The following is a 14,578-nucleotide window of genomic DNA, read 5'->3' as shown; positions in this document are numbered from 1 at the left end:
GAATAATTCTCCTTTTACTATCAAGTGGCAAGGTACTTTCCAACCTCATCACTCACGCTGCTGCTGTTGTCCACTGGGAGCCTGTTTATGAAGCGCCTATGAATAAAAGATGCGAAGGCCCGTCTTACCTGGGCTGAGCAGAAGCCGGCGTAGAGCGAAAGGGGCAGAGAGGAGCTTTTCCCAGGAACACCAGCACTTCCTAACACCGGCATTAATCTGACCATCCCCTCGTGCAGCCCCTGTGTTCATGTCCATTGCTATGGAGACGCCAAAGCAACCCTTCACTAAAGATGAAAGGCTCACCCAGGACCAGGCCTTGAAGTGGATGATGCCTCACAGATTTGCTAGCAGACGGGCACTCTTCTCCAGGGGCTCAGAACAGAACTGCTGCAGCAGACGGCAGCTAAGGCTCCGTGGCCTTGAGTTCCAGGGACATGTAAGTGGAAGAACAGGTGCGTGTGGCCACCACCCTTCTCCAGGACTCGCCGGGAGAGGCAAAGCAGAGAAGTGTACTAGACTAGCCGAGCTCCACTTGGAGCTGTCCTCCTCTCCCCTCAGGCAGAACCTTGTCCACTAACCACGGGCCAAGGTGATATCACCTTATGAATGCAGAAGGGGATATGGACAAATGACCACAAACCTTCAGGAGGTGAGGAGTTACCAAGGGGAAAGGAACCCGGCCAGGAAGAGGACAGTGTTGTCCATCGTCGGGGGAAACGCAAACAGGCTTTGGTAAAGGCTCGTAATCCCCAATAGTGAGTGTGATGGCAGCCAGCGGGGAGCCCTCCCTCTGCTCCCAGCCGCTCCCCACGCCTGTCAGAATGCTGGGCTGGATTGCAGCCTTTTCTCCTTGTCTGGAGGGGCTGCTTTGGTACAGGTGTCCCCTCTGTCCAGGTGGACCTTCCTGGCAGCAAGCCTCTCTCCACATGGAGCCTGCGTGTCCAGGCCGATGGTCACTGTCTCTTATGTTCCAAATAAAATGTCCCAATGACCACAGACAGTCATTCCTCCAAAAATGGCAGAACCCCGAAGTTCCTGGGGCCCAGCCCAGGGCCAGTGTGTCCTAGGCACTCAATTGACGGGTGAGGGGCCAAGCCTGAATGGAGAGCGGATGAACAGATGAAGACACGTGACAGATGGCTAATGGGGCTGGTTCAGTAAGCACCTGTGCTCCCCAGTTAATAATAGATGAACAAGCAAACAAGACACACAATGTCTGCTAAAAATCAACAAGAGTATAAACTGTTCTGTTCCCTTGTAAGCTGCACTCTATACACAAAATCCTTTCTTACAAATATGCACCTGCTTTTTGCAAACATAATACCAAGGGTCCTGATGCAGATGGTTTCAAGCCAAGGCTGCCTCCCAGGGCTGCCAGAACTGCTATGTGGGCGGGTCAGAGGGCTCCATGGCCCACCCACCCAGCTGCACCACCAGCCCCAAGCAAAGCCTCTGCCCCCGCTGATGAGAAGGGAGTAGAATTCCATGCCAAGGACAGAATTTCCTGAGGCATTAATTACCGCCAGCCCACACAGCTTCATCATTTCTCACATATCACCGAGGAGGGGTTGCTGGGCGAAGCCGCTGCTTCGGGGACAGTGGGCAGCTGACGGCTGCAGGGGTGGATGGTGGGATGTAAAGACAAGAGAAAGTGTGTTTCTACCTGGCCCTATGTCATCCTTCCAGTCACTCCAGTCCACACAGTGGCCCTCTCCACCTTGGCAAGATGTGTGTGGATCTTAGCGCTGCAGAGTAGACATTCCCTCCCACTCAGCTATCCCTCTGCTTCTGCTAACTTCCCCTTTCCCCGAGTCTTTCCAAAGGGAAGATGCTCTGGTTCAAATCTGACCCTCAGCGCAGCCTTCCCTGGTGAAGACCGTCAGGACACACCCAGCCTTCTAACACGAGCTCTGACATCCCACTGCCAGGTCCCAACGTGCCTACGTTCTGTGCGATGATGCACCAGGGGAATCGCAGGACACGGGAGGCCGCTCTTCTCCAGAGCACAGAACAGATGTGCCGCATTGAGCTCACAGCATGAGGACACCAGCAAGGCCAGGAAGTCACCCCGCTCCCTTCAGTCAGTGTCTGCTCATGGTGCCCTCAGCTCCGAGCAGAGCAGTCCCCCAGGGTCACCACGGTCGGCTTTGTGGAAGCAGACTGCCAGCCCTTCCTGCAAGGTTCCTGAGGGTGGACTTGAGCCTCCAACTGAGGACATTTATCATCTCCACTGCTGCTTCTCCAAGGAAGGCCCGGAGCCCAGGCAAGAGCCGTCCTCAGAGGAGCCCTCACAGCCTGAAGCCGCCTGGGCCTTGCAGACCCCCAGGCAGGGGCGCGATTCCCTAAATGTTGGGTGAACAGGAAGTCCTGTCCCCACTTCTAGTCCTAATGGAAAACTGGGGCTTCCTTCTCATTCTCTGTTCCCACTGCATTTCCACACACGCGGGTGACCGTGCAAGTGCACGTCGTGTAGATACAGGACAGAGAGTTCTGAGACATAAAGTTGTATTCACTTTTTTACCAGTTGTTGAGATTTTATCTAGCTAGCAAGTAACAAACATAAATGTCAGTCCAGTGTTCCCCTCTATTGTGATTAAGGAACTAATATTTGGGGTTTCCTATGTCACCTGAAGTTCTGAGGACTTCAGGTCCGCCCAGAACACCCTGAGAATGAGAGTCACCACTTCCCAGGTCTCTGAATAGTCTGGGATGAGCTGAAGCCACAGGGAAGCACGATGTTGACGGGGAGGAGAAAAGCTCAAGCGTGTGCTGGTTCAGAAGGTCCCAGGCACGGCTGTGCCTACAGAAGTCCCACTGCCACTGTGGTCTGTGGCCGTGCCAGCTCACAAGGGAGTCTAGGAAATGGCATTTCAGACTTGAGGTGTCCTCTGTGAGCAGGAGGCTGTCCAGGGGCTTCTCTCTCCCGAGCATCCCTCCTGTGTCCCCTCAGTGCTGAGCCAGCTCCCTTGACCATGCACAACCAGGCCAAAGGCTCTTTCATCTCGGCCCGCGATGTGCATGAGGCAGCCGCAGTGTCCGTCATGCAGACCATCACACAGACAAGAGCGCCTGCTCCTGGCAGGGATGGAGGGAAAGGGTGCACTCGTGGTCACATGATTACCAAGGGTCAGCGCAGAGTGCGGGACCTCCCAGCCAGCATTCTGCTATCTGTGCAGACAGGTGTGTGTGTGTGTGTGTGTGTTAGAGTACTGTGAGGACGGGAGTGTGTACGTGTGTGCCAGTGATGTGTCCGTGCGTATCAAGGTGAGAGTGTGGTACAAGTGTGTGGGGAGGGTGTGAGCTGGTCTGTATGTGTGTGCAAGCGTGGGTGTGAGTGAGTGTGTGCAGGTTAGTATAGGTCAGGGGAAGACCCTCTATGAGATGGATTGATTCGGTGACTGGGGTAATCGGGATGGGTGTGTCAGAGGCGGTGCAGTTGGCGCAGGATAGAGCAGGGTTTAGGGCTGTTGTGCATAGGGTCGCTATGAGTCGGAAACGACTCGACGGCACATAACAACAACAACATGAGATAGAATATGCTGTTTGTGTTAGTGTATGAGTGTGTGCACGCCTCAGTGAGCACGTGTGAGGTCATGTGTGTCTGCACGTGTGCACAGATAGCTCAGGTGTGCAGACTCAGCTCTGTGCATCTCTCCGCCAATCCTCAGGGACCCCTCTGCATCTTTGCTGGCCGGCCTCCACCCGAGCTGTGCTTGGGTGTCTGTTTCCAGGTGGTGGCACTTCCACATTCTGATGGGATCGTATTCTCATTTGATGGTTGTCCTGGGGCACAGCAGCAGTGTCCCCCCAAAGTTCACAGAGACACTGTCAACAGCACAGCCACTCAGGGGCCTGTGTCAGGCAAGGTCTCAGGGCCACACAGCCCCCAGGGGTGGATGGGGTTTGTGCAGAATTCCGAAGGTTTTTGGCGTGCTCCCACTTAGAGTTCTTGATGGGTGAATTTGTTGTAGGAAAATGCTGATTCTTTTCTATTAATGCTTTCTCTCATTTGTTGTTATTGTCTGGTGTCTTAATTTAAATGTATTGAGGTTTATGTCACAGACCCCCAAAAAGCATGAATTTAAATATTTTGGACACATAACAGGGCACTGACCAACCAGTCACCTTATAGAACATTGTTATCACTCAAGAAAGTGCTCTGACCCACACCAGGATACTGGAGACCCCTGGCCTTCTTTGTGGTCTAGTGATCACCTGTGCCACTTCTAGACTTTAATATGGAGACGATTTTGCAATATGCGCATACCTAGATTTTGACTCCTTGGCCATGGGGAGTTGTACTGCACACCCAACGGTGGCGTCTCTCTGCCAGCTCAAAGCTGCCAGCGGCTCCTACGGAGGAAGATGAGCAATCTCGTCCCGCATGTTTACATCCTCTGAAAGCCCGCTGGACGGCCAGCCACGCTCCAGTCCCAACCCAATCAGTGAGAGGGCGGGAGTGCGCTAAGTACAACGTTTTTTAGGATCCATGTAGGCTTTATGACTATAAGCATTTTCCTTTTTACTGATGAGTTGTTGTTACATGCCATCAACTAGAAATTTGTTCATAATTGACTCCAGCTGTTTTTCAGACCCTAAATCACTTGGGAGGAGACTACCCTTCTTCTTTCTCCCAAGATGTAGCTGATGGATTTGAACCACCAGCCTTTGCATTGATAATGCAATTCTTTATCCACTAGGCCACGAAGCTCCCTTCCTTTTCCTTACTAAGTTATATTTCACTCTGTAAATGAACAACTCTGCTTTCTGAAACTGAGGAGGACCTGAAGCGCTTGCTGCAGAGGGTCAAGGACTGCAGCCTCCAATATGGATTGAGGTTCAATGTCAAGAAGATGAAGATTCTCTCCACTGGGCCAAATGGCAGCATTAGGATGGATGGTGAGGCGCTTGAGCTTGTTCATAGTTTTAGTTTGCTTGGCTCCACAGTCAACACTCTTGGCACCAGCAGCCAGGAAATTAAAAGGCGTATTGCCATGGGAAAGTCTGCAGTTAGGGACCTCTCCAAAGTACTGAAGAGCAATGGTGTCTCTCTGGAGACTAAGGTGCGTCTGATACAGGCCATGGTCTTGCAATCACTTGTTATGCATCAGAGAGTTGGACAATGACTAAGGAGGATAGAAGGAGGATTGATGCCTTTGAGCTGTGGTGCTAGAGAAAAGTATTGAAGGTACCATGGACTGATAGGAAAACAGATTCATCCTGAAAAGTGTTAAACCAGAAGGCTCCTTGGAGGCAAGGATTCTGAGGCTCTGCCTAACATACTTTGGACATGTTGCAAGGAGGGACCAGTCCTTGGAGAGGGACATCATGCTTGGGAGGGTGGAGGCACAGCGCAAGAGGGAAAGACCCTCTGTGAGGTGGATTGATCCAGTGACTGGGGTAATCGGGATGGGAATTTCAGAGACAGTGCGATTGGCACAGGACAGAGCAGAGTTTAGGGCTATTGTATATAGGGTCGCTATGAGTCACAAGCGACTCAATGGCACATAACAACAACAACAACAACTGAACTGTGCTTGTTACCAATTCATTGACCAACAGATTGCTGGATCTTCCCAGTTTTTATTGTCAGGAGTGAAACAATACTGGGCATTTGTGCACAAGTCACTATGTCAACATGTTTTCCTATCTCTTGAGAAATATATGAATAGGACTTCTGGGTAAAATAACTAATCTTCTAAGATATTGTCAAACCGGTTTCCAAGGAGATTGAGCCCAGGAAATCTCTCCAGGAAGGTCTGAGCATTCCAGGTGCTCCTTGCCACCACTAAAGTTTGTTACTTCGAATTTTGCTCATGGGAGTGTGTGTGTAACCTGTGCTCATTATGATTTTCATCTGTTTCTCTGTGATCTCTAGCGATGTTGACATCGTTTCATGTACTTCTAGGTAATTCACATAATACTCAAAATATCAAGCCTCTCTGGAAACTTCTTGTCAATTTTTTTGGTTAAAATTTGAAACCTATTTCAGGAGCATATAATAAATGCACTCTATTTTAAATGTATCATTTAGTGAATGTAAAATAATGTTTTATTTGTTGCAGTTTTGAAGTCATTATTTATATGTCTATCATCTTTCTGTCTGTAATTATTTGTTTTCTTATTTTGACTTATAGAAGTTATATATTTTAATTCTAAATTCTTTTGTCAGTTACGTGCATTATGAATAGTTTATCGAAGTTTGTGACAATGTTTATTTTTCCACTGGTGCCTTTTGAAAAGCAGTTTTCAAGTTAGAGAAGCACAACTAAACATTTGTATAGTTCATGCATTCTGTGTAAATATGCAACTGTCTCCAGTTGCAAAGGTGTTTTCTTATTTGCCCTCTGCTGTTTTAGGTGTCTTCATCTTATTCTTCCAGCTGATTTTGGAGAAATGCCTACTCAACTCTTGTGTCCACATTTTAAAAATAGGGTTGTTTATCTTGGCTGTTGGTTATTGAGTTGGAATTGGTAGGAATACAAGTGCGTCGTTAGACAGATGAAATATAGGTGAATGGATGCTGCTTCTCTGCTGACCTGGTAGTCGTGAACAGGGCAGGAGTCTCCTTCTCTGGGCCTGCATCAAGGGCTTTCAGTTCTGAGGAACTTACTAACACTTGTGAAACACATCTGAGGTCAGAAACTGCCTTTTTTGGCAAGAGAGGGACAGGCATGTAGGCAGAACCCAATCCAGAGGCATCTTCTCTGAGCAAAGAGTGTTTCTGAGAAGAGGAGTGAGCTGCTTGTCCAGGTCAGACAATGCGGACAGTCTGGTGGTCAAGACTGTTGGCACGTCCACATGCAAAGCCGCAGTCCAGTGAGGTCCGAGCAAACGTGGCTGGATCACAGCTCACGAGCCCTTTTGCTCTGAGTTCTCGTGTGCTCTCAAGGTGGCCATTCAACTTACCTGACCGCTTGATGGACCCCCCTGCCCCGCATTGAGAGAGTCCACTGCTGCCCATAGCCACCTGTGATCATCAGTGTGCAGGGACACCTGGCACTCGGGCCGGGAACCTGAGTATCTGCAGCTTCACTGGTCTCGGCAGGAGTGGGGCAGACCCTCCCTCCAGAGACTGGGCTCCTTAGTGACCAGGGAAATGCTGACTCCAGCCCCTTGCTTGCTGGGACTGGTCCTGTGACCTTTCCCCTTCCTTTCTTTAAAGAAAAGCAAGATTAGTGTGATCTTTTCAACTCAGTGGGAGCCTTGAATGTCAACCACCTGGGAGGAAACTTGAAAATCAGAGGGCAGGTGCCTCCCTTCCCAAAAGACAAGGTCTCTGCAAGGTCAATGGCATATGTAAATTTCACTCATTAAAACAAAGTCGTTTCCTGTCTCCCTTTGGCACTGAATAGTTAAAAGAAAGCTGTTTTAAATTGCCAGCTTGTCTCATTTTCAAGAGTAATCGAGATCCTGAAATAACTGGATGAAAAATTTTTAAAATGTGCACAGAAATGAATTTTCCTGTAGCTCAAATGATGGGGAGTCAATGCTGTTTCTGTTTCTGAGTTGTGTTTCATTTAATTCCACCAATCTGGTTCTTTCCTGGTTTGTCGCTGTCCAAATACATCATTTTGCCTTTTTAGTCTTGATTATTAGAACCTGAAGCTGTCAGAAACCCTGTCACATCAGGCAGCTGCGTTCATGGTGATAGTAGGGGCTCTGTCTCTGGATAGAAGGCCCCTCTGATTTCCGTGTTCACGACCCAGTGCAGATCTTTTCCTGCTCAGACTGACTTGGTCACAATGAGCAGAGTGTCACACAGGCCAGGAAGGATGAGGTCTGTTTGGTGTCCCCTACCTCACCAGGATGGAGCAGAGAGAAGTGGAGCAGTGAACACTTGCTGAAAAGTAGGTTTATTCTTTCCACAGCAGCTGAACAGCACACGGACAGAGCCGCTGGGTCAGGCCTGGATCTGAGGGCTCTGAGAACGCAGGCATGTGCGTGGTGGCCAGTGGCCACCGCCTCCTTCCTGTTCTCCCTTTCACTTCCTTTCTGTCCCTTCCCCCGCCCCCTCCCTTCCCTCTTATCTGCCTTCTCCCTCTCTCCTTCCTCCTTCTCTCCTCCCTCCTTCCCTTCACTCCCTCCCTCCTTCCCCCGCTTCCTCTCTTCTTCCTCCTCATTTCTTTCACACCATCCATTTCCCAAGGCTCATGGCCATGCCCTGGGCAGACCTGCCCACATCACAACGCTCACATATAATGGGGTGGACAGACTGAGCGGACAGGTAATAATGATAGGACACAGCAAGCCTCACAGAATTTATGACGAGGCCTGGCTCCAAAACGCATCCAGCCGAGGTGATGAGGCACATCTCCCTGCAGCCTGTTCTGACCTTGGAGCTGGGGGACGACTGCATCTCTAACGGCCAGTCTGCCTGGGAAGAAAATGCGCGGCGGTCAGTGGAGCTATAAGTCAGCCTGCACTGAGGGAAGGGACACTGGGTCCAGTCACAGGCCTCCTGTCCTCTCAAGTGGGTGAGGGGTTTGCGTCTGACAGAAGTTCTGTCTTCCCACAGCCTCCCTCAGTGCCTCCAGGGGAATCACAACAGGAAGTAAGTGTCCTGTTTTCAAAGGATAGTCCTGTGGTCAACCCTCCAGGGAGCTGCTTCTGCCTCCCACCAGCAAAAGGCCACCTTCTCAGGTTGTCAGGGGTGGGCTGGTTCTGCAAGGACATCCCATCAGCCACCACCAGAAAGGTGTGAGTAATGCAGATTCCTTGGCCCCTCCCAGGCCAGTTGAAGCTGCTGCTTTGGGTGAGGTCTATGGATTCTAAGACCAAAGGTGCTAGGATTTCCCATTGCAGCTAGTGGGCCAAGCAAGGCACTTGCCCAAGGCCCTAGATCCAAGGTTCTGTGATCAGAAATCCTGAGCCCTGTGCAATGGAGTCTGTAGGGTGTGGTACTACTAACCAAAAGGCAGCCGGTTCAAGTCACCGGTGACTGTGGGAGAAAACGGGAAATCCCTCCCATGGACTTAGAGCCTCCAAACACCTGCTGGAGGGTCAGCCGTGTGTTGACCGTGCCTCTACAGCAATGAACTTGAGCGCCCAGAAAAGGGGCCGTGTGGGAAAACGGAGTTCACAGACAAGTAGGTAGGTCCCAAGCCTGAGCCCTGAGAGGAATTCTATACACACACACACACACACACACACACACACACACACACACACACACACACACGGAGAGAGGGAGACAGAGACAGAGACAGACCATGCAGAGACATCCATCAGGAGCTGAGGAACTGAAGAACTCCGCCTAGGGCCTGCTGACAAGGAAGTCTCTCCCGGCAGCTGAAGTGAGGACCTGAACATCTAGTCTCCACATAAAACCACAGAGCCCACATTTTAAAGGCCCCTGTGGCATTTGTGGTTGGCAGGTCCAGAAGTTGTTTTTTTTCACATGTGTGTATTGGGTTGCACACAATCATTTATATACACTGTGTGTTTCATGCATGTACATGACATTTTATTGAATCTTTGCTTTGTAAGAACCAAGAAGCCTCCTTCCCTCCATCCCAGTAGAGAAGGGTCCTTAAGTCAGGGCTTCTCCTCCCAGAGAGCAAGGTTGGAACCCACAAGGGGACCTGGTGGACAGCGGTCATCACTCCACCTCCTGAGTCTTGATGAGGACCAGGGCACTGCGGTCCTGGCACAGTCATGCAGCTGACCATCTGGGGCTGAATGAGCTGCCAGGGGACCACAGGCTCCTTAACGTCAAGCAGGGAAAGATGCCCACTCCACCAGTGTGTGGCCTTCACCAACCCCTCGCGTTGCCTGTGACGTCGGGATGACCGGGTGGTATGGAGGGAGCTGGTCTCAGGTCAGGGACTGCAACCTTCTGGTGGGAGGGACCTCTGTCAGCTGCACCTCTAGTCATCTGTGGTGTCTGAACTCGTTGTGTGTGGACACTGTGCTGAGTGAGCCCTCAGGTGGGGCCTTTCTGTCCATGGAAACCAGTTACCTAGTTGGCAAAGGACTCATGATCAATACTGTTGGCGGCCACTGAGTTGAGTCTTACCCACACCAACCCTCACACGACAGAAGTGAGCGCTGCCAGTTCTGAGCTGCCCTCAGAACCACTGCATAACCGGGCCCGTCCTTCAGGTCACTGTGATTTCACTGAAGGTCTCCACGCGGAGCGTGACATCCTTCTCCAGGGGACGGTCACTCCTGCAAAGGTTGAGGGAGTCTGACTCCTGGCACCATTGTGTGACCGCTCTGGGGGGAAGCTCTGAGGCCTGTCTTCACTCCCCAGAGCCCTCTGTGGGGTAACATTTTTTGCGTCTAGCTATATCCATCTGTGCCCTCTGCTCGTCCTCCTCCAGAGAGCAAGGAGCTGGCTAGGACACGTTTTAAGTTTCTCATCATCTTGCAAGCAAGCGTGACCTACTCTGTTGTCTGTTGCTGGCCACAAAGTGAGGTTGCTGTGAGTGTGTCCATGAGACCCTGCTTTCTGTTGTCCATGAACCTCTGAGAGCCAAGTTGCAGTTGTCCTTGTGGGAAGGAAACACTCCCATGATAACATCTCAGTCCCACGTGCGCCAACCATTCCCAGCAGTGAACACTAGACGTGGCTGGATCGGGAGGCTGGGCTGCAGTGGGGCTGCCTCCCAGGGGCTCTCCGAAGGCCCCTTGCACTGCAGAGTGGCTTCATCGAATGACTGACCACTGCTGTCAGGAGCTGCCAGTGAGAGTCACAAGCCAGAGATGAGACCGCCCAATTTCCTGTTCCTTCAGGGTTGGTAAATGTGGCCCTCTGTTCCTGGGGCAATAGGGCACCACTGGGCATCGATTTTGTCTCCTCAGGCATACACGAGGGCTCTGGCCAGGATGGGGCCTCTGGGGTGGCGCTCCCGATTCGTAACAGTGTCTGCTTCGCTGCCACTCAGCCCTGGAGCCCAGGAACTGTGCGCTGAACCCCGGCCGGCCCCGACCGCCTCAGCTCATATTCTTCTTTTCGAGACTCACTGGCACGGGTGCTCTGATGAGTGAGTTAGAACCAGTGTCAGTGGACACACCCAGCTTTACCCGTCCACTGGAGACGGGCAGCATTGACAAGGCCCCAGACGTGATTATTGGACAATAACAATGCCTCCTCTCCTCTTTCTACCTCCATTCAGTCCCCATTTCAGAGGAGAGGGTCCCCTCTACCAACAAAAATTCTCATCTTGGTAAACAGAATTGTCGTTTTGACTGATGTTGAGCGTGTTTCTGTGATGAGGTAAAAGACTGAGACTGCAGCACACGGATCTTGTGGTTTAAAGAGGCAACTGTGTGCACACATGTATGTACATGGTATGTGAATGTGTGATGTACACACTGATGTGTGTGTATAGTGTGTAAAGTGTGTTCATACTTACGTAGATGGCGTGGGTGCATGCTGTACGCAATACTAGTTAGTATATGTTAACTTGTGCACGTGTGTGCTACATCTATATAAATGCACGTTGTTGTTATGTGCCATCAAGTCGCTTGTGACTCATACTGACCCTGTCCAACAGCTCTGAACTCTGCTCTATCATGAGCCAATGTCATTGTTTCCAACACACCCACACTCATTACCCCAGCCACTGAGTCAATCGGTCTCGTCCAGGATCTTCCTGTCTTGCGCTGTCCTTCCACCCTTCCAAACATGACATCCTTCTCCACGGACTGGTCTTTCCTGGCAACATGCCCAGTGTATGAGAGATGGAGCTTCACACTCCTTGCCTCCAAGGATCAACGGGGTTTCACCCTCTTCAGGACAGACCTCTGTGTTCTCTCAACCCTCTTTTCCAGCACCACAACTCAACGGCGTTGATTCTTCTTTGTCATCCCTATTTACTGTCCAGCTCTCTGATGTATAGCAGTTATTGCAAAGACCATGGCTTGGATCAGGTGCACCTTAGTCTCTAGACTGACTTCATTTCTTTTCAGTACTCTGAAGAAGTCCCTGCATGCAGATTTTCCAAGAGCAATTCATCTTGACTTTCTGGCTTCTGGTACCAAGAGTGCTAATTGTGGAGCCAAGTAAGCTGAAGCTGTTGTGAATGTCAATCTCTTCTCATTTTTCATGATGCAGACATCAAAAATCTATGTGTGTGTACGCACAGTGTGTGCAAATAGATGGCATGTGTTCACACACACACATGTATATTGTGTGTATAAGAAGTCTGGTGGCTGAGGGGTAAGGAGCTGCACTGTCAACCTAAAGGCATGTGATTCAAATCCACCATCTGCTCCGTGGGAAGAAGAATGGGCACTTTCCCCTCCTGTGATTTCTACTCTCATAGGATTTACTGAAAACCTGCAGGGAGTCAGCGACGAGTCGGTGCTGGCTCAGAGGTGCGTAACAACAACAGTAACACAGATACTTGTTTATACAAACAAATAAGCATTCATATTTGATATGCACACAGTGTGTGCGTGTATGTGGGGTGTGCACTGCTGTGTGCATTGACGCGCGTGTGTATGTGGACACATAGGCATGTACATGATTGCTACATGTGCATTTTCATATATGCTATGTGTGTATTCACAGTGTGGGCAAACATACAGCCTGTGTGAACACACCTGTGTGCACACGTGTATGTCCATGTGTGTGTGTATGGGTGTTGTGTGCGGTCAGATGTGGCTACCCTCTGTGTGCACATGCATACCTGTGTGTATTCTATGTGCTGCTATATTGGGGGGTGCATATGCATACGTGTACTTGCACACGGGCTTGTGCATACTCACGGAGACAGAGTGGGGGAGCATTGATGTGAATGTTGGGACTGTAAGTGTGGCTTCCAGCTCTGCTTGGCAGTAAAGCAATTTCCTCAACCAGCATTACATCCCCCCATAATTTCTAGATTCTTCTAACAGTGCTGTAAAGAGGCAAGGTTAAGCCACGATGGACCTTCACACAGGATAGCAGGACGTGCTGGGCACGTTTCGATGTCTATAAATACAGAGCTTCTTCCCGTCCCAGAGCGCTGGCACATGGCAGGCAGTCGCTGTCACATGCTTTACAAATGACCCACTGAGTACAGAGAAGCGGAGGCATCTGGGAAGGTTGCTCAGGAAGCGGGTCTGAGCCCAACTGGGAGTCCATGTTCTCGGCCCTCACGCACGTGACGGAGCTGCAGAGGGTCAGCACATGCACTTGGACTCTGCTCGGCTGATGCCACTGGCCCAGTGCACACCTGCTCAGTTCAGCACTAGGGGCACTAACCTTTCAAAGACATCAGGCGATGGTCTATGTGAAGCAGGAAGTGGCCATGTGTGTGTAGAGGAGTCCAACCTGGTGGAGAGCAGCTTTTCTGAGAGAGCAACTCGCTGAGAGAGCAGACATTCAGTACAGAATAATCAGGTCCGGTGAAAACCACCTGCCTGCCAATGGGGCTGCCAGGCCACCCAGGGGACATGCAGTTTATTACCTTTGTGTCCTGTGGGCTACTGGCCATCAGGAGCTGGGGGCCTGACAGAGGGTGGCATGAAGAAAAAAAATCCCCAAGAAATAGGTAGAGGGCACCTCCAAGTGTCCACGTATGTGTGAGCTCAGTCTGAGAAGCTCAGTCTATGCATCATGGTGACCCCCACCATGCCACACCCAGTGAGGACACAGGGTGGCCCAAAGCTCAGGAACACAGAGCTGTCCCCAGCCTGAGGACATCTTTCCTCATCACCAGCTGGTCCCTGAATCTCCCTACTCTGCCCATGGAGTGGCCAGGAGAGGGAGGACCTGAACTCGCTTCCAGCCACAATGATATACAGATGAAATCAATGCCACCTGCACTTGTCTTCTCCTGAGGATACAAGAAGTCCAGCACCCCACATGAGCCCCCAGCCTCCAGCCCGGGTCTTCCTGAAGAACAGCAGACTCAAGGTCCTGGCTGACCAGAGCAGCCTGGACTCCTTCATGTCCACTTTCTTTTCCTCCACAGCATTTAAAGTCCAGTTGTCATGGAGATAGTCCTAACTTATGACAACCTCGTGGATACCGAAGCAGACCATAATAATCACGCCCACCAACACGGAGGCTGGCTCTGCAGGGCCGAGACCCCAGTTCATCATTTAGAATCTCTTCACCTAATATTTGGACTTAATTCTATAGCAAGGGAAAGCTGAAGCGATGTTCCCCACCCCTCCATTTACTGAGTTTAAGAATAAACATGGGTTCTTTCCAACAGCATCTTATTAAGACTGACGCTGCAGATGCTCTGAAGCAAGGCTGGCTGCCACCAGTGTCCCGTTCGAGGCTTGTTTCCAGCACGAGCCAGCAGGTCCTCCCTCCCCTCTGCCATGCAGTGGGGCAATCGCCCCTCTTCCAATCTGCGGGGTCTCTGTCCACAGGAGTTCACAGCTCAGTGTCACCGACGGAATACCGCACGGGGAAGTGCAGCAGTAGATGACTGAGAGCGACAGCTGGCAGGAAAGCGGTCCAGCTGAGACAAGGCCATGACCTCCTCTTCCCCTCTGCTCACAGACACTCCGCAGAAGTGCAGGTACATGACCCGGAGGCTGACTTGGGAAGGGGCCGCAATGTCCCTCCCCCAGGTCACCAGCTCCCAACCGATGTGTATCGCCAGAGCTGCGGGGCCTCGTCCACTCCCAC

The 14,578-nt window shown here is 51.0% G+C and overlaps 1 protein-coding gene across 1 annotated transcript in view; it reads right to left on the bottom strand.

The window, feature by feature from the left end:
* The window catches only part of TCERG1L (transcription elongation regulator 1-like), a 186,219-nt gene extending 185,995 nt beyond the window's left edge, over positions 1-224 (bottom strand). Inside the window, exon 1 of the mRNA XM_006880123.1 lies at positions 129-224. Coding sequence (XP_006880185.1) covers positions 129-224 — 96 coding nt within the window. The remainder of the gene's footprint in view (positions 1-128) is intronic.
* Positions 225-14,578: the final 14,354 nt, after the last annotated feature.

The sequence above is a fragment of the Elephantulus edwardii genome, unplaced genomic scaffold (genome assembly GCF_000299155.1).
Source record: "Elephantulus edwardii isolate Elephantulus edwardi_28Jun2011 unplaced genomic scaffold, EleEdw1.0 scaffold00006, whole genome shotgun sequence".
In the NCBI taxonomy this organism is placed as follows: Eukaryota; Metazoa; Chordata; class Mammalia; order Macroscelidea; family Macroscelididae; genus Elephantulus; species Elephantulus edwardii.
This window is presented reverse-complemented; position numbering and strand designations above follow the sequence as displayed.